The sequence below is a fragment of the Peromyscus eremicus genome, chromosome 11, assembly GCF_949786415.1.
Source record: "Peromyscus eremicus chromosome 11, PerEre_H2_v1, whole genome shotgun sequence".
Classification (NCBI taxonomy): domain Eukaryota; kingdom Metazoa; phylum Chordata; class Mammalia; order Rodentia; family Cricetidae; genus Peromyscus; species Peromyscus eremicus.
Window position 1 is genome coordinate 31927636 of NC_081427.1, and position 20853 is coordinate 31948488.

The following is a 20853-nucleotide window of genomic DNA, read 5'->3' on the forward strand; positions in this document are numbered from 1 at the left end:
TGGTATAAGACAGAATCTCATTATGTAGCCTAGGCTGGCATCAAACTCATGATCCTCTGCATACCAAGTACTGGATCCATTTTTAAGCTATAAATAACACTTTAACAAACATGTTTTCTTTATTTATTCTCCTCTCATATATTACATACTGACTGCAGTTTCCCTTCCCTCCTCTCCTCCCTCCCTCCCCTCCACTTTCCCTCAGATCCATTCTGTCTCCATTTCCCTTCAGAAAAGAACAGGCCTCCCAGGGATATCAACCAAGCACGGCATAACAAGTTACAATAAAACTAGGCACATAACCTTATATCAAGGCTGGACGAAGTATTCCAGTAGGAGGAAAGGAGTCCCCAAAGCAGGCATCTTCAGAATCACTTTCTCCATCTATTTCCTTTGATGTACTTATGATCAAGCCCAGATTCTTCGGACTGCTAGGCGAGCACTCTGGCATTGAGCCTTCTCCAAGCCATCTTTTTTTTTTTTTTTTTTTTGAAATAAAGCCTTACTCAGTAGCCCAGGCTGGCCTGGAACTCATGGCAAAATCCTCTTGCTTCAGCTTCCGAAGTGCTGAGATTATTGACATAAACCATGCCATTTGGCAATCATTTTTTTAAACGAAGCATTCTTTTATTATTTATATGAGTGCTATTTTCAAAACAGGTTACACAAATGAAAAATTTGACATCTAGCAAACATAATAGAAGATGACTGCTTCCAGAGGGGGAAAAAACACATGAATAACAAGGCCAAATTAAAAGAAACAGCGAGCACACAAATCATTTTTATAATTTAAAACCCCCCAAAATGACTTCTAAGTAGAAAGACAGATGAGTGTGTTTGTAATATAAGTATTTTTTCTTTGATGAAGGTCGTTGTGCAATGGATATATCCCAGTTGATGAAACACAATTTTTATTCAGAAGGAGACAGGTGAAAATGAAAAAGGGTCACAGGATTAGAATCAGAGAGGTGAAAATGAGTCTGTGGAGAATGGGCAGCCTTTAGGGCCCGGCTGCCAACATGAAGAAGGCCAAAGATACCTGTGCAAAGTACACCATCTGTATTCAGAACCCAGAAAAGGGCACACCGATAAGCTACATATGTGGCAAGTCTTTGTCAGTTAAAAAGAGAGACTAAAAGCATATCCAGAAACTTTACTGGTCCTATTTCTTACAGCTCTGCTGTTAACCGCAATGCAAGGTGCCAATGCCAGGCTGAAACTCATGAAAGCTCAGAGTCCAAATTACACAGTGTGACCACTTGTCCCATGTGGTACCCACTTCCAACCCAATGCAAGATGGAGGAGTATATTAAAAATTGGTTTGTGTGCTTAATCTTCCCAGCTGATTGTCACTCAAGGTTTGATTCCTCTCGAAATGAGATGGGCTTCTTTTTATTAATAGAGAAGGGTTATTTTTGTTAGGGTTAATATTGCTGTGAAACACCATGATTAAAATCAGCTTGGGGAGGAAAGAGTTTATTACATTCACAGTTCCATATAATAATTCATCATCAAAAGCAGTGAGGGCAGGAACTCAAGCAGGGCAGGAACGTAGAGGCAGGAGCTGATGCAGAAGCCATGAAGAATGCTTCTTATTGACCTGCTCAGCCTGCTTTCTTATAGAACCCAGGACAACAAGCACAGGGATGGCACTACCCACAATTGCCTGGGACATCCTCCATCAATAACTAATTAAGAAAATGCCCCACAGCTGGAAATTTTGGAGGCATTTTTCTCAACTGAGGCTCCCTCCCTTCAGATAACTCTAGCTTGTGCAAGTTGACATCAAACTAGAGAGTACAAGGCACAAGTGTAGGAGACCAGTAGTCGAGAGGGAAGGTGGTTCAGATCTTCAGTCTGTTTAAGTATTAGATATATGGCTCCCTATTTAATGTGGACCAAGTGAATTTTAGGACTACTTATGAATTTCCCACTTAGCGCAGTAACTGCTTCCATTTTCTTCTTTTCTAAAAGAGGCCCCAGTTTTGATGCATTTCCCTATCAGAGCTCAACTCTCCATCAGCTAGTAAAATCCCATTGTTAACATCCCTTAATATTTGAATTACTCACACTCATTTTGTACAGATGGCCTTCATATCAGTACATTTCTTTCTGGGTTCTTTTTCCATTCTTGTCTTATTTATTTTTTTCTTGGAAGGCCCAGCTCCAGTCAGTCACCTACCATGCTTATTAAAGTTTTCTTCACTTAATCCTGCCACCCTCCGGACATGGTTTCACAGAGATCCGCCTGCCTATGCCTCCCGAGGTTTAAAGGTGTGCACCACCGCTGTTCTGCTAATTTCATTTCGTCTTAACTCTTCTCCCTGTAACCTTCTCTGCCCTTTCCTCTAACAAAATGCATTTCATTAGTCTTAAACATTTAGTGCTTAACTCTCAGAATATAGCTCTGGCCAAAATTTTGATCGTACTGTATTGTAATGTATTTACTCTTTCAAGTTACTTTTCAAAAGAATCATCAGGACTTTTTTCCCCCTCACTCAACAGTGAAAGTAAATATATAGTTTGAAGCTCCATGTAAATAGCAATCTAACTGTCATTGAACCTGCAGGCTCATGGATTTTGTGGATTTTACTCCTGTACCACACCAGAACGCGTTCCTAGACAGTATTTCTCAAGTTGAATTAATTCTTAGATTTTATTACTCAAGGAAATGGGATAACTAACATATAAAACACAAAGGGATCTTCTGCTTTGTTTCCAGACGCGAAGGCGATCAGTTGCTGTTTATGGGCAGTATGGAGGCCACCCATGTGTGGGAAGTGCTTTTGAAACACAGTCCTGCAACCCTGATCTAGGCTGTCCAGCTGAAGAGGGCTGCGGAGAACGTTTTAGGTGTTTCTCTGGTAAGTTGTCTTCCATGGGCTCAGCATGCCGACTGTAGTTCAAGTGTTATTTGTTAACTTGCTCCGTACATATTTGTTTGAATTTATATTGGCCTCCAAATGAATTTTCCCCAAGTATAAGCAAGATGTTTGTTAGTATACTAATTGCATTATCAGATAAGTCACACACTTAGATATCATCCATTCAGAAGCAAGAGAGACATCTGGTTACAAAGGAATGGGCATTCTTCGGTGTGTTGATAGAAGTATAGCTATCAACAGCCTCAACTAATTTCTTCTTTCCTTTTCTTTTCTTTTTATTTTGGAGGTGGGGGGGCCAGGGGGGGGGACACGACGACACGGTATCTTGTAGATGAGCCTGACGTTCACCTCCCTATGTAGCAGAGAATGGTCTTGAACTTCTGATGGTCCACCTCCCCAGTGCTGAGGTTACAGGCGTGAACCACCACACTCCAACAAAAAGCAATGTATTGAAGTTGTTTTGTTTTTGTTTTTCCTGAGACAGGGTTTCTCTATGTAGTCCTGATTATTCTGGAACTTACTCTGTATGCTAGGCTGTCCTTGAACTCAGGGATTCCCCCCTGTCTCTGCCTCCGATGTGCTGGCCTTAAGAGTGTGTGCCACCACTCTGCAACATATTGGAGTTTTATGGACAGATTAGTAGCTAAAGAATCAGTGTGTTAGATTTTTCTTTTACTATTACTTAAAAAAAATTTTGTACAATATACTTAGATCATATTCTTTCCCCTCCCCCAAGTCCTCTCAGATCATCCCCACTTCCCCTTCCACCCGATTTCATGTTCTTTCTCTCTCTGTCAAAAAAATAAAAAAATAAAAACTAAGAAATAAAAAACTAAAAAGGATAAAGCCCACAAAACCGTAACAACAGAAAGCACTCAGGAAATCGTGGAGTCCTTTCTGTGTTGGCCAGCTGTCCCTGGAAATGAGGCCTGTCCTGGAGTATGGTTCATCTACCCAGTACCTCTCTAGTGGAGAAAAATGATTTTCCTTTTGCTAGTGGGTGAAAGTTGTAAATAGCTTCTTGGTAGGAGTGGGACCCTATGTCCACTTTCCCTTCTCAGTGTTGGGACCCTCTTTGACCTGAACTTATGCAGGTCTTGTGCATGTTGTCATATGTACATATGTACAGTTTTCTACATGAAAAATGCTATTTGCTTGGGTCATTCATCACATCTAACTCCTATAATCTTTTCGCCTAGTCTTCTGCATAGATCCTTGGGCATTGAGGAGAGGCTTTGATAAAGATAGTTCATTTAGGACTGAGAGCATCAAGGGCTATAGTTGCTCTTAAATAACAGTTGTAAAGCTCCTGTTTTATTTTGAAAACTCAAATCAGGTGATAGCTGCTTTGGGAAGCCTTTGCTAATCCCTCAGGAGGGAGAATTAACCAACAAATCACTTCTCTGCGCTCACTGTCTATCTTACACTCTCTGTAATCCAAATTGGTGACCTGTATATCTCTCTGAAGTTTTGTAGACATAAGCTCTGTTTTGTTTATTTTCTCCTGAGGAATGCCTGGAACATAACAGACTCTCAACAGATGTTTGCTGTGTTGCCTTGAGTGATACATAGAATGAGCTATATGCTGTACTGTAAAAATTTCTGTGCACAAAGCATCCTTTGAAGAAATAGATGAAGAATGACCTTCATGCTCTGAGGGATAAAGATAGTTTTCAAAAAGGGATAATATTTAATTTGATATTTAAATGACATATCAGAGAGGATTAGAGAATATGCTTCTAGACAAAGAGAATGATGTATTAGGTCACTGATGTGACAGACGACTTGGACCTGCATTCATACAAATGGTCCAGTATGCAGAAGGCATAGGAAGACTGTTAAGGAAAAGGCTGGGATGATGCTGGGGAGAAAGACACGGCCAAGGTCATCTGATACTCATTGATGCTTTCCCAGTATTCTGAGTTTTCACAACAATGATGTTGCTGACTTACAATGGTTCCTGTTTTCATAGCCTTTACTAGCAGATTATACAGCATATGAAAAGTCTGGCAATGATCATACCATACATATTTGTTTCTCAACTCCAGCAAGTCTTCTGCAGAGTAGATGCTGAAAAATGCTGATTTTCAACCATTTGATCTATTTTCTTTTTTAAATTTATTCATTTTTATTTTATTTGCATTGGTGTTTTGCTCTGGGTGTGCCATCCCCTGGAACTGGAGTTACAACTGGAGTTGTGAGCTGCCATGTGGGTGTCGGGAATTGAACTCGGATCCTCTGGAGGAACAGTCAGTGCTCTTAACTGCGGAGCCATCTCTCCAGCCCCTTGATCTATTTTTCTTTGCTCTAAAAAAAACTTAATCACCAAGAAAAGAACAAGTCTGACATCTAGGTTAACAACTACAGAAACAAAATAAAAAGGTCCAGGAGTAGGACATCAATCTGTTTTTACCAGTAAATAGCGTTGTGTGGAACTTGGAGGATGTAGACAAAAATGCTCGATGATTATGGGTTTGACTCTGGACTTTTGAGTTCAGGTCTATTTTCAATTTGCACCTGGAGAAGGTGAAAATCAGTTCTGTGTGTTTCAAAGTGGAGATCAGAACCATCCCTAGTTCTTTTCTAGACAATCTGCAGATTTGTCTGGGACCCACACTAGTCTATCAGCGCAGTGCTGGAGTGGTCCCAGCCGCTGTTTCCCCCTCCTCCTTCTTCCATATTTTATGAGAACTTCTCCTGTCCAGGTCAGTGCATCAGCAAATCCTTGGTTTGCAATGGGGATTCTGACTGTGAAGAAGATGGTGCTGATGAAGACAGATGTGAGGATGAGGACAGCAGACCTTCCTGTGACATTGATAAACCGCCTCCCAACATAGAACTTACTGGTAATGGGTAAGGTGCCGAGAGCCTTCCTAGAATACCAATAGGTTGCAGTTTTTACTTTTGTTCTGTTTTATGGCTTGATGAGTCTAATAATAAGTTACCCAACAGCTCAGACATCTTTGCCAAATCCTGCTCCAATTAAAAATTCATAGCTGAATACCTATAGATACATGTAGTAATACGTAGAGTCCGCTGTTGTTCCAGATACACCAGGATGTAGTGCTGAAAGTCTTAGGTCAAGGGAAACCCCTCTTCTCCAGAGAAATCTGGACAGTTGGTCACTCTAGGAGGAGGAAACGAAGGAGAAGAAGGAGAGAGAAACAGAGATGGGGGAAAAGGAGGAAGAGGAGGAGGAGGAGGAGGAGGAGGAGAGAGAGAGAAACAGAAATAGAGAGTAAAAGAAAGGAAGAAGAGGAGGAGGAGGAAGGAAGAGAGAAGAGAGAAGAGAGAGGGACATAGTTGAAAATGAAAGGGAAGCTTTCTTTTAAAAAATTAGGAATAAGTCAATTCTAGGCTTCTATTTTCTAAAATAATCTTAGAAAAATCAATGTGAATTTCCCTACAACAGCTTCAAGTTTATTAACAGAAAAACAGGGCAGAGTTACTTTAAGGAATACTCTACAGCATGCTAAGAGAATCAGCTGGGAACTCCGGGTGGAAAGCAACCTCTGCTCCCCAGTAACCTCAATTGTATTGGCTTTATCTATAGAATCAATTCTGAAGCAGCTGTTGCCATAGACACAACAGGCCTGCGCTTCCCAAATATGTTCTCAGGCTGACAGGATGTTGGATTTCCTTTACTGTTAGTGTTAGCAGGCATTAGGGTGTTGCTCCTGTTTGTACAGCTTCTCAGGTGTTACACTGTAGAGGATTTTAATGATTGATTTCTAGAAGGCTTTGCTCATTTTTTTTTCTCCAACAAGTACTAGTTCTGGTTTTTAATCGCCACCCCCTCACCCTTCATCCGTCTCCTTTCTCTTCTCCTCACAGTTACAATGTGCTCACTGACCAGTTTAGGAACAGAGTCATCAACACCAAAAGTTTTGGTGGTCAATGCCGGAAAGTGTTCAGTGGGGATGGAAAAGATTTCTACAGACTGAGTGGAAATATCCTCTCATACACATTTCAGGTACTTAATTACACCAATTTAGTGAATTGTAATCCATGACTTGTCAACAATCGTTGTTTATAGGCATCAAGATTTCAGCACTTGTTAGGAATTTGCTTATGGCCTAATATGTGGTCAGTTTTTTTTATTGTTTTAAAATTTCATATATACATACAGACCCATAGATGTAACATATATAATATAATAGATATTATATGTTATATATAGTGTTTTGATATCATTTCCTTCTCTCTAATTCTTCCCTGTTGTTACTTTTGCCTTTCAACTTCATGTACTGTTTGTTAGAAAAAAACAAAACCCAAACCACTGAGTCCACTTACTGCCATCTGTGTGTGCATGGGCGAGGAACCATCTAATGGAGCATGGGCAGTGTTTCAGGTTCCACATCCCCAGAGAAAATCATCTTTACCTCTCCTAGCAGCCATCAGTTGCCAACAGCTCCCCAGCAAGGGGTGAGACTTCCTTAGCCCCTCCATCATTCATACTGGGGTGTTGGCTGCTGGGTCTTGTGCAGGCCTTGTGCATTCAGTCCTAGCTGCTGGGAGTTCATTGGTCCATTTTCATCAACATTTTATGTATGCTTAAAGAGAATGCCTGTTTTTGAAGTCTAGGATACAAGTCAATAATACTTTTAACGTGTCTTTTAAGCTGATGGTTCATGTGAGCTCAGGACCTTTTATCATCTGCACTGTGTGAGTGTTAACATTCAAGGTTCTGGCTGTGACTGGTTACAATGATTCCCTTACTCTGTTATAGTGGTAGTTCATTAAAAATGCTTTATTTTAAAATTGTGAAACAACTTATATTTACAAAGGAGTCTGGTAACATCTGTTTGCAATTGGAAGAAAACCAATGAAGCAAATGCTTGTATTTCTATTATCCACATGTTGAAGTAGAGCATATCCAGTGGCTGCTATATACTCATCCTTGATAATATTCCTCTCACCCCCAGGAATCCACTGTCATATATTTTGTACTAATACTTTCCTTGTTTTGCTCTGAATGTTTATCACATATATATCTACATGCATCTATGTGTCTCTAAATAACTGCTTGTGACTTAGTTTTGCCTGCTTTTGTCTTTTACAGAAACAGAATAATAGTATTTTATGAGTTATTTTTTGTTGCTAAAATATGTTTTTGAGATTTATTTATGTTAATGAAGATAGAGTTTTTATTCCTGTTCCCATTTCTTTTCTCATGAAAATGCTTTCAACATCCCTGTGCACCAACCTTACACAAATTTTTTGGCTTGTAAACCTACCATTCAAATCATCATTTTGTAAGATCTGCACAATGAAACTTTACTACGATTCCAAAATGACTGCATCAGTGTGGACAAGTAGTCATGGCTCCATGCTGGTCCTACCTGACTACTCGTCTTTGCTTTTGATGAGAGTCTCTCCTCGTGCTCCAAGCTTCTGCTCTTCAGATGCCATTGCTGTGTTCATCTTGTTTCTTGGTACCAACACCAAATCTGCTCATACAAAATACTTAAGGATTATGGAGATTTTCCCGAGGACTGGGATGGAGGAAGAGGGTTTTCCAGTAGAGTACCCCGAACACATTTCCACCCATTCTAGTTCATATCCTGACCCTCAAAACTCTTTTCACGGTCTCACCAAAGTGGGGTTTCTCGTCTCACTCTGTTTTAACCTCTACGTTGGATTCATCTTTTAGCAGCTACCTTTTTACTCTTTTTCCGTCCGTCCGTCATCTCAGAATTCCCTGCGTTTCTGGTTGAGTTACTCCTACATTTAACTTGCACATTTTTAAACAAAAAATGACTGCTGTGGAGGCAGAAGGACCTCTGCCCACTCAGATTAGCCCTCTATAGAAGCAGCTTTGACTATGAATACCAAGCATTAACCTCCAGTGTATAGTAGAATGAGTTAGTTACAGTGACTACTTATTAAATCCTGGAACTAAAGGAGTCCCAGGGATGGGGAAGGTGGCAAGGAAAAGAGGAATAAAAGTGAATAATAGAGGAGATGAATATGGTGTAAGTGCATGATATTTGTGTACAGAAATGCCATCGTAAAACCTCTACCTTTTGTACAGTTCCAATACGCTAAAAAAGGTTATCAAGCCAAGTAAGTGTGACATAAAACTGACTTGAGAAACAACTATAGCTACCAAGTTTTGAGTACCTACTCTGTATTTGCTCTGTTTTAAGCCACAGGGATAGATTTAATCCTTGCGTTATTCTTGGAAGGTAACAGTTGGCTATTTTGTCATGTGTAAATTGAGGCTCGGAGGACTCTGGCTTATTCCACATTCCCACATTAAAACAGTATAACCTAGATCGAGAGAATCAGATTCTGCAGCCCTTTATTTTCCTATTACATTTTGTTTTCCTTATTTCCTGCATATGATTTCTTTTTTTCAATTTGGAATTCTATATAATAAATAACACATGCTATAATCAAACCTCTGGCCAGGAGGGAGAACGTGAGATATGTGCATGTAGATGCTAATAATTATTGTTCAATTACTGTTCCTGGAAGGATATGTTACTAATTCTTTCATAATTATAAGGGAGAGAAATTGCATATAAATTTTCAAAAGGGTCGAATTTAGAACGTTACAAGAGAAGAGGAAATAATGAGGGGGAGTATTTCCGAGTTAGTTGGAAGAGAGACATGCTAGAAGCCTGTGGCCTCTGAAGAGAATGATTGAACAACAGCATGATCCTGACATTCATTTTCCTCAGCAGGGCTTGGTTTGGGGATTGACGTCTGAAATGCCTTTCCCATCACTGAGAGTGAAGGTGTTTGTCAGAAGCAGAGGGAAATTATAGCCTGTTACTGAGCGCAGAATAGTAATGATTTGCAAATCCAGCCCGAGCGAAGTGAGGTGGAAGCAACAGGCAGTGAGCCAGTCATCTGAGTGCTAAATGCAGACATGGAGATGGAAACAGCAAGAGCTCCCCAGAGTTCCCAGTGACCCGGGGTTCACTGTGTGGTCAGCTCTCCACAGGGTAGAAGGTGGCTTTGACTTATTTGGGACACCAATATTAATAAGCATAAACATGTATGATCTCTTGAAATCTGCATGTTGGTTATTAGCAATTCAGGCTTTTAGGGAAAACCTGGTTTCCTCCTGACTAAGCCACTGACCTTGTCATACACATTCTCTGCTTATTTGTACTTCTCACACACGAAAGGCTACTGAAAACCAATTACTCATTAGGGCTCCTGAGTTGCTTGAGAAGGTAACACTCGGCTTCCTTCATTCTCAGCATGTGGCGTGTTGTAGATGGAATGAATTATAGATCATGCTGGAAATGGTTCATTGAATCTCCTGATTTTGGTTATGAATGTATTTCATATTTCATCATGTTGTTTGAAAAGAGACTTTGCATACATACAAAGGAATAATGAAAAAGTCAACTATAGTGTTAAATTACTGCTCCCGTTATTGATGTGAGGAGGATAGTTAAGACTGCTTCATCTACCTTCTAACCAGGAGTAATTTGGACAGTGAGAAAAGTAGTTCTCATATGAGAACCATCATATTCTAGGTACTGTTCTAATATTTTCACATGGATTTTTATGCATATGGGTATTTTTTTTCCTTATAAAGGTTGATTGTTGAGCTGAGCAGTGGTGGCGCACAACTTTAATTCCAGCACTTGGCAGGCAGAGGCAGGTGGATCTTGGTGAGTTCGAGGCCAGCCTGGTCTACAGAGGGAGTTCCAAGACAGCAAGAGCTACACAGAAACATCCAGTCTCAACAAAACCAAAACCCAAATCAAACCAACCAACCAACCAAACAAAAAACAGTTGATTTTACTTAATCTAAAAATCTCAATTAAACTTCCGGATTATTGACATGAAGTAGAAAATTCCACATCTTGAAACTAAGTTCCATGCACAAAATATTATGTAAGATTAACTTTAGGCTATGCGTACAAGGCGTATATGAAGCAAACATATATATTTTGTGTCAGACATGTCTCATTCTCAACGTATCTCATTACATGTGCAAATATACTAAGATAAAATATCTGAGACCCAATTTGCTTCAGTCCCAAACATTATGAGTATGTGCCTGGCTCTAATAGTACATTGACATGATATACACATATAGATCCCTATCCATGTATTCATATGCATAGCTGTTTATACCATAAATATGTATACTATGCTTTTGTAATAGTTTTAGTTATAATGGGAATGATAGAAGAAGGAGGAGGAGAGAGGGAAAAAGTGACAAAATAGTTGCATCTCAAAATAGAATGTCTCAATAACTAAAAGGAGTTAAAACCGGCTGGACCAAAGAATGAAGGTTAGGAAAGATCAGGAAACAGAGAGGAAAAAGGAGAGAGGAGAGAAAAGAGAGTTTGTGATAGAGATGAAGTGGTTTCTGGTATGGTCAGAGAAAGATACAATGTACTGAGGGGACAAGAAGAGGTTTTCAGAGAGAAGACACTGGTAGGGAAAGAACTATGAAGGCTAAGCTGAAATTCGAAGACAGTTTAAAAAAAAAGTGAAAAGGCCGGGCGGTGGTGGCGCACGCCTTTAATCCCAGCACTCGGGAGGCAGAGCCAGGCGGATCTCTGTGAGTTCGAGGCCAGCCTGGACTACCAAGTGAGTTCCAGGAAAGGCGCAAAGCTACACAGAGAAACCCTGTCTTGAAAAACCAAAAAAAAAAGAAAAAAAAAAAAGGAAAAAAAAGTGAAAAGTACTGGTAGCGAGAGAGAGTAAGTTGAAGAACACGTTTCTGTGATGTTGAATGAATGGGTGTGTAAATAATAAGTTGAGTCAAAATACCTTGAGATGTTAGGGTGTTGGATGTTTAAATTAGTGATTGGGAGAACCTGTTATTTGAAAATTAATAAGATCACACAATCTTGAAAAAGGTCATTCTTGTAGCCTTGTGTAGGGTACATAGGAGTGAGGAGAGGTTGTGGTAAAGCAGCCAAGAGTATTATTTGAATAATCAGGAATCAGAGATTTGAATTGTAGATTTGAAGGTGGGGGAAAAGAAGCAAAAAAGTTGGCCTTAGATTCTTGTCTCTCAAAAGAAATACAAATAAAACCAACCAAAGTATTGGTTATCTGAAACCAAATGGCACGGAGACATTGTTGTGACTGTAGAAACTTCCATAGTTATTTTATTATTTTTTTGTGTATATATGTGTGTAGTTGTGCATAATGAAAACAATATTCTAATAGAATTAAATACATGAAAACCCACCTTTTCTTGATTTCTGTGTTTAGTATGTGTGCGTATGAAACAGTTTCATTATGATACTTTCCTTCTTTATTTATTTTTCTTTCTTTGAGATAGTCTCACTCAAGCTGGCCTGGAACTCACAAGTTAACCCAACCTCAACTGTGTCATAATTCTCCTGCCTCAGCCTTTGAAGTGATGAGATTACTCCTATGAGCTGCAATGCTTGTATCATATTTTCACACATGCCTGTCATCCTGCTTTGCTCATATTTACTTTAATTATGCTCTGTGTCCCCTTCTCTTCTCCTACTGATGTCCTCTCTTCCACCAAATAGTCTTCTACTTGTCTGTCTGTCTGTCTATCTGCCTGTTTGTCTCTATCTCTATCTCCCTATCATCTATCCATCCATCCATCCATCCATCCATCCATCCATCCATCCAGCTATCTCTCCTATCTACCATCTTTAACTGCCGACTCCCCATGTGAGAGAAAGCACACAGCAGTTGACTTTCTGAGTTTGGGTTATTTCACTAACGATGATGTTTACTTCCATCAATTTTTCTGCAAATGACATAATTCCATTGTTTTATTGAAGAATATTTATGGTATACACAGTCCATATTTTAAGTTTTAGTAATATTTATTTATGCTTTTATCATGAAAACTGATGTGTGTAGAATAGAAGTGTATGTGGAAGGTGAGCTCCAACTTGACTGCTACATAAAATGGAAACCGAGAAAGGAAACCTTTTAGCAAGTTTTGTTTTGCACTGTGGGAACTCACATTTTTAGCAGTTTTGTTGCCTATAATTTCAAGAAACTAAGAAACTTTTACACAAGGAATTGCCTTGCAAAATAGTGAAAAAAAAAACTATGTCATTCTTTAGTGCTGGAGCCTGTAGCTATTGTGATTGTATGGATTTGGTGTTGAGTACCCTTTACACAGGGGAGAGACAGCCTAAAGTAGTCACCTAAAGTAGTCACAAGATTCTTGCCCTATTTCACCAGTCCATGTGATCATTTTACTCTGATGCAAGGTAAAATCAATAATAAATGAGTCATTTGTTTCTCCACAAAAGACACTTCTCTGCCATATGTGACTAACCTGTAGTCTGTTTTAAAATTCTTGTGGGATGGTCCTTTTTTTCCATATCATTTAACATTGAAAAAAGGGAATTGAACGTTAGCATTAATTCAATAGGATCAGGAAGTTTAAACTAGTGTCATGTCACAAAGTCCGAATGATCTAATTGTTTCACATCACCCATTTGTTTCTCTGTTCCTCAATATGGAAAATCAAGAGGAGAATGCTTCAAGTTCGCTGTTGGTGTAGCTGTATGAATTTGCTCACTTCTGGGCTAAATGCTAAGTAAAGAAAACAGAACATATTTGTACACAGATGCGTTTTGTGAATCATGTGGAGTTGCTGTTAGTGATACTACAGCTCCTGCTCAACAGAATTGTCTTGGAACAAAAACTTTGTGTAGACAGTTTGGTGCCAGTTATAGTTGTTTGTGTAAGTGCAGAGATTTGTGTTCGTGGGAGACCGTGTGAAGGGAGCAAGCTGCTGTGGGATGTTCTGTATGGCAAATGTGTTGCTCTGATTGGTTGGTAAATAAAACACTGACTGGCCAGTGGCTAGGCAGGAAGTATAGGCGGGACTAACAGAGAGGAGAAAAGAAAGAACAGGAAGGCAGAAGGAGACACTGCCAGCCACCGCCATGACAAACAGGATGTGAAGATGCTGGTAAGCCACGAGCTACGTGGCAAGGTATAGATTTATAGAAATGGATTAATTTAAGATGTAAGAACAGTTAGCAACAAGCCTGCCACGGCCATACAGTTTGTAACCAATATAAGTCTCTGTGTTTACTTGGTTGGGTCTGAGCAGCTGTGCGACTGGCAGGTGGGAGAGATTTGCCCTGACCGTGGGCCAGGCAGGAAAACTCTAGCTACAGCACGCACCTTATTTTTTTCCAATGTATTTATTTTCATTTTATGTGCATTGGTATTTTGCCTGCATGTATGTCTGTGTGAGGGTGTTAGATCTTAGAGTTACAGATAGTTGTGAGCTGCCACACGGGTGCTGAGAATTGAACCCGGGTCTTCTGGAAGAGCAGTCAGTGTTCTTAACTACTGAGCCATCTCTTCAGGCCTGAAAACATGCATCTTAAATGATATAACAAAAGCATCTTGGATATATACCAAGTCTTCATTGTGTTATAGTAAAAATTCTTCTTCCCCTTACAGGTCAAAGTGAGTAATGATTTTAACTATGAGTTTTACAACAGTAGTTGGTCTTACCTAAAGCACACATCCACGGAACATACATCATCTGGTTCAAAAAAGTTCTTGTTTTTCTCTTCCTCATCTAATAAGCACAGTCATAATTCAAAGACCAAGGAAATCTACATGAAAAAGGTTAGTATAAAAAATAAACTATTTTTTCTGTTTTTAACTAGTATTGAGTGTTATTAACATTAACAAAAGTATATTTTATCAAAAGTACTAGTTTTCTGAATTATATTAAGGCAAAAAAATAACTCCTTGAAGAGACAATGCATTCTTTAAAGGTACAATTTTTTTTGTTATTTTTGAAAATATATTTATCTTTTCCTTATTAAATATTTATTATTATTATTATTATTTTATTATTATTATTATTAGAGACAGGGTCTTATGTAGTCCCAGTCTGGCCTTGAATTTGCCATGTAGCTGATGCTAGCTTTGAACTACTGATCATCTTGCTTCCTTCCACCTTCCATGTGCTGGGATTGTAGGTGTGCACCATGGTGACTGGCTTGTTCCATTATTTCCCTTTCCCTCCCTCCCTCCCTCCCTCCCTCCCTCCCTCTCTCCCTCCCTTCCTCTGTTTCCTCTCTGCCACTTTCCCCCTCCCTGCCTCCTTCCTTTTTTTTTTTTTTTTTCCTTTTTGAGGCAGGATCTTATAAAGTCCATCCTGGCCTTAAATTCCAGAGCTTCCCACCTCTAGAGTTCAGGCATGAACCGTCATACCTGATGGATTTGTAATGTTAGCAGTTGGTTTAATCATGAAAGAGCAGCATACAGAAAACAGATCTTACTTGTTTTATAACTAAGAAGCTGGCTGTGGGATAAGAACGGGTTGAGATGTTTATCATCTCTGTATTACACTGTTCACACTGTAGGGATTTAGTCCAAGGTCTGCTTTGAGTATTATTAAAAGATTATTAGGAAATGTTCAAAAACCTATAAATATCCCACCATGGGAGATAAGTAATATATTCTCCTGACCTATAAATTATGGCCAAAATGTGACTCTAAAATATCTTACTTTGAACACTTTCTTCCAAACTAGTTTAGCAGGTGTATTGAAGTCAGTTTCCTTTTCCTGGTTGAGATGAGCATTGCTTAAATATTATCCTTATTTGGGCTCCAGAATTCTTCAGGTTATTTCTTGAAGGTGAGCTCAGCAGAAAACTCATTAAATCTTAAGAAAAATCAGACTGGGTGATGGGAATGGGCAGCTGATCAAGATGATGGATAGGGAACTATTTTTTTGTATCTTTTTGTCTTCCACTTAAAACTCCCTTTGCTCTTTCTTTTTCCCACAGAGTTATAAATTGTTGGTTGTTCAGAACAGTGTTGAAGTGGCCCAGTTCATTAATAATAATCCTGAATTTCTACAACTTGCTGAGCCATTCTGGAAGGAACTCTCCCATCTTCCCACTCTGTACGACTACAGTGCCTACCGACGGTTAATTGACCAGTATGGGACACATTATCTGCAGTCCGGGTCCTTAGGAGGAGAATATAGAGTTCTATTTTATATGGATTCAGGATATACCAAACACAGTGGTATGGTATTAAAAATGTTATCTGAAAGCATCCAAAGAGTTTAAATGGTAGAATACACATGGTTAACTTAAACTTTTAAGCTTTAAAATTTGATAGAGACTTAAACTGCTGAGGAGTCCAAAATTGCAGGAATCTATTATACTCAAATTCTCACATGATTTGAGAAATGTCTGCCTACTCTTTTGAAATAATATCAAGTTAAACCATTACCATTTTCAGCTGTCTCTAGGGGGTGTTAGATTTTCTGTAATACTTTACAGTCTTTCCCATTTCTTGGATTAAAAAGTACCTCTTTTTTAAAACAGATGTCTAAGTTAGCTTACAAAGCAATGGTTTGTTACCCATCTTCATACTTTTTTTGTTCTTATTTATTCCCCTTGTTCGTGGCCTTTTCTCTGCACCCTGCTGCCCTCTTGCTGATCTCTTCCCATCTCCTATTACAGTCACTTTACTTCTTTGTCACGTATATTCCATCACTCTCTTTCCCCCACGATTTCTTCTTCTTCTCTCATGGACCCGTTTCTAGCCCTCCTCTCTCTTTCTCTCTAATCTCCCCACAGTTAAATCTAGGTTCCACAGATGAAGGAAAACTGTCTTTCCAATTTTGGCTCACTTGACTTAACACAATGATTTCTAGTTTCTTCAATTTTCCTGCAAATGTCATCATTTCATTGATTTTTCTTTCTAGCGGAATAAAATTCCATGGTGCTTATGTACATTTTCTTTGTCCTTTCTTCTGTTGATGAACATCTAGGCTGGCTCCATAGCCTTCTACAGGGTCATGAATAATGTCACAATAAACACAGATGTGCATGTGTCTCTCAGTGCATTGACAGAGTCAGTCCTTAGGATACAGGAGTACTAGGGATGGTAACATATGATGGCTCTATCCTGATTTCCACTGTGGCTATACCAGTTGACATTCCCAACAGTAATGAACGAGGTTCTCTTACCTCCTCCAGAGTTTATTGTCAAGATTAAACAATATATTTTTTAATAAATTTATTTTATACTCCATTGCAGTTTCCCCTTCCTCCTCTCCTTGAAGTCTCTCTCCCCCCTCCCTCTGTTCCCATCCCCCCAATCCATTCCTCTTCCCTTTTTGTTTAGGAAAGGGCAGGTCTCCCATGAGTATCAACAAAACATGGCTTATCAAGTTGCAGTAAGACTAAGCACCTCCCCATGTATTAAGGCTAGGCAAGGTGACCTAGTATGAGGAGTAGGGTCCTAAAAGCCAGTAAAAGAGTCGGAGACAGCCCCTGTTCCCACAGTTTGGAGTCCCACACAGACCAAGCTACAGAACTCTAACATATATACAGAGGGCCTAGTTGGGTCCCATGCAGGTTCTCTGGTTGTTGGTTCAGTCTCTGTGAGCACCTATGAGCATGGGTTGGGTTAGTTGATTCTGTGATTTTTTTTGTGTCCTTGACTCCTCTGGCTCCTACAATCCTTTCTCCCCCTCTTCTGCAGGATTCCCCAAACTCCACCTAATGTTTGGCTGTGGTTCTACATCTCTTTCCATCAGTTGCTGGATGAAGCCTCTCTGATGACAATTGGGCTAGACACCAATATGGTCCCAGGAGATGGCCAGTTCAGGCTATGTATCCACTGTTGCTAGGAGTCTTAGCTGGGTCATTCTTATAGACTTCTGGGAGATTACCTTGTGCTCTACTGTTGTACTGTAAACTTAGCCTTTTAAAAATTTTTATTTTTAAAATTGTATTTTAGACAGGGTCTCATCAAATTGCTGAGGCTGGCCTTGAACTCATTCGAACCCAGGCAGCCTTGAACTTGTGATCTTCCTTCAGGTTGTAACCTCCCTCAGTTGCTGGGATTACAGCCCTGTGTCACCAGGACCGGCTTAGGAAAAAAAAAATGTTTTAAAGCAGTTCCTTGTGGACTTTTTTTTATTTGTCATTCGCAATTCTTTTAAAACTCATCCCTGAAAATCAACATTTGGTAGATACCTTCCTTGGGACAGGCAAGTCACATTGATACCCAGAATCCTCACTTCTGTCTCATGAGGTGGGCACTATGATCTACCCCCCACCACACACACACACACAGAGAAATGGAAACTTGTGTTATGATGAGACTCTTTGAGGTCACATAGATCACAAGGAAAGGATTAGAAGCCAGAATGAACTGCTATCATAATCAACCTAGCTTTCTCCCGGTGCTGCTAAAGGTGACTGATTTTTTTTTTTTTTTTTTTTAGACAATGAACATGCCACAGGAATCCTTGCTTTTGGGATTCCAGCTTGAAAGGATGGCCCACCCCATCTGCTCAGATGAGGGACACTTTCACTGTTCCTTCTCTTCAGAGAATTTTCTGTCTGCCTAGCTAATGTTTCAGGTCAAACCTCTTTCACCTTGTACAGTTGCCCATATTTCCTTCATTGAAACTCATCTCTTCAAGGTCTCTCACTTCAGTAAAGATTCTGCTCTGATCTCAAAGATGAGTAAGAATTCTTATGTGGGATTTAAGGAGAGCTTGTAGTTTTTCCTTATGGGGTGATTGTAATCTTTTCCTTGTTTCCACTGGACCTTTTCAGTTCCCTACTAGTTAAATTTAAATAGAATTTGAACTTCTCCTGTTTCATATGTTGAGAATGAGTACACAAATACTGTTTTGTTTTTGTAGCAGACAAAGGCATTATTTCTTTGAAAGATTAATCTTGCATATGGCTTTGATATAAACTTAGTTTCAATCCTAAATCCTAAATTTTGTGGCATTTCAAGGTAGATTCCAACTACAACGAGATTCCATCTCACTCCAGTCAGAATAATAGTCATTAAGGAAACAATAAAGGCTGTTGAGGATACAGAGGAAAAGAACCCTTGTATACTGATGATAGGACTATAAATTCATCCAACTACTATGGAAATCAGTATTGAAAAACTGAAAATGGACCTGCCATATGATCCAGCTAGACCACTCCTGGCTGTATAAGCAAAAGACTCTTAGTCAGCCTACTGCAGAGGCTTTCACTATTGACAACATTAATTATATTCACAATAACTAAAATATGAGATCAGCCAAGATGTCCATCAAGAGATGGACATATTCTTGGTGAGTCAGAGCTTTCTGGGTTTAGTTCCTCAGCTCAATGATTAGGTAGATCTACTGTTAAGCCTTGATTCTCTTGGCATTGACTACCTGTTCCACCAGGGTGTGTAGACATTTTGTGTTCTTTAGGCCTAGACCCCTGACCAAACTGCTTACAAAAGAGGGTGATCTTGCTGCTAATTCCTTTCATTAAGAACCACAGAGACTGACCAAGAGGCCAAGTGAGTAGGACCAGGAGTTTAGGAATTAATTTGTAGAGGCTCATAATTCAGCTTTTAGAATCTCCATAAGTGAGAGGGAAGCCTTCATACTCCTGTGTTCATCTATTTGTTTTATTTCTAAGAAACTGACCGTGATTGCGTTGGAGATGCAACTCTTTGAAGTATTCAGTTTCTGCTCCCTCTACTCACTTATGTGGAAATTACTTGGGATTTCTTCACACCCTTGCCCTTTGGTCAAAGCTAATAGGAGGAAAAGAACAAATTACAGTACCCTCTTTGCTGAACTTTGCTCTTCGAGAGCACTTGAAATGATTCATAGTTTACAAATCGCCACAGACAGCTGGGAACCACTTCTAATCCCTGCTTTCACCCCCAGCTGCACCCCAAAGAACATCTTTAATGAACACAGAAACTAAACCTTGGCTTTTGCATTTCTTCCCAGATTTGGAGTCAGACAAGGGGAAAGAATGTTCTTCTTCGGGTTTCTGGCTCTTTTTTGTATCCTCATCGGATAAGAGATGCAAGGAACTGGATGAAGCTTTCAAATCAATTTCAGGTAAATGAGAAAGAGTCCAATTTGCATTACTAGCTTAGCCTTGATCATCTTATAATTAATTAAGTTTTGGTCTCCAGGGCTTTTTAACCGTTAGCAGGTGTTCTGCCCCTTGGTGTTTGTACCTCCCTGTACTCCCCTCTTTTTCATATCCCTCCCTGTTTAATAATTTTATTTTAGTTTCCTCTTTATCTCTCCATAATGCTATATTCTATTTCCCTTTCCTTGGGAGATCCTCTGCTCTCTTCTGGTCCCTAACTAAGCACCCAAGCTTTGTGATTATTCAGGTTGTAGCACACCTGGGAACATCCACATGTGAGAAAAAACATGTGGTATTTATCTTTTGGACTGTAGGTTATCTCATTTAGGATGATTTTTCTAGCTCTATCCAATTACATGTAAATTTAATTTTTCTTAACAGCTGAATAATACTCCATTATGTAAATGTGTCACATTTTCATTATCCATTCATCTGTTGATGAACATCTAGTTTGTTTCCAGTTTCTGGCTATTATGAGTACAGTAGCAATGAACATGGATGAACAAGTATCTCTCTATAGAGTAGAGGTATTAAGTCCTTTGGGTATATGTGAAAGAGTGGTATACCTGGATCTTGAGGTAGATCTATTCCTAGCTTCCTGAGGAACCACAACACCCATTTTCATAGTGGGTGTACAAGTTTGTGCTTCCATGAACAATGGATGAATGGTTATCATCACCAACATGAGTTTTTTTTTAAAACATTTTTTAAAATTGATCTTGGTCATTTTGGCTGGATTAGGATAAAATCCCAAATTAGTTTTAATTTTCATTTCTCTGTTGCCTAAGGATGTTGAACATTTCTTTAAGTGTTTCTCAGCCATTAATATTTCATTTTTAATAATTCTCTGCTTAGTTCTGTACACCATTTTTAAATTGACTTGTTTTTTTGATGTTCATTTTTTAAAAAAGTTCTTCGTATACATTGGATATTAATCCTCTGTCAGATGTGTAATTGATAAAGATCTTCTCCCATTCTGTAGACTGTCACTTTGTATGAGTGATAGTGTCCTTCGTTGAACAGAAGCTTTTCAGTTTCATGAGGTCCCATTTATTAATTACTGATCTTAATACCTCTGCTATTGGTGTTCTGTT

General features: G+C 39.2%; 1 protein-coding gene across 1 annotated transcript in view; it reads left to right on the plus strand.

Moving 5' to 3' along the window:
• C7 (complement C7) overlaps positions 1-20853 on the plus strand; it is a 61009-nt gene that overhangs the window by 8998 nt on the left and 31158 nt on the right. Inside the window, exons 4-9 of the mRNA XM_059276423.1 lie at positions 2723-2864; positions 5591-5738; positions 6720-6858; positions 14289-14459; positions 15632-15875; positions 19609-19722. Of these exons, the coding sequence (XP_059132406.1) occupies positions 2723-2864; positions 5591-5738; positions 6720-6858; positions 14289-14459; positions 15632-15875; positions 19609-19722 (958 nt within the window). The remainder of the gene's footprint in view (positions 1-2722; positions 2865-5590; positions 5739-6719; positions 6859-14288; positions 14460-15631; positions 15876-19608; positions 19723-20853) is intronic.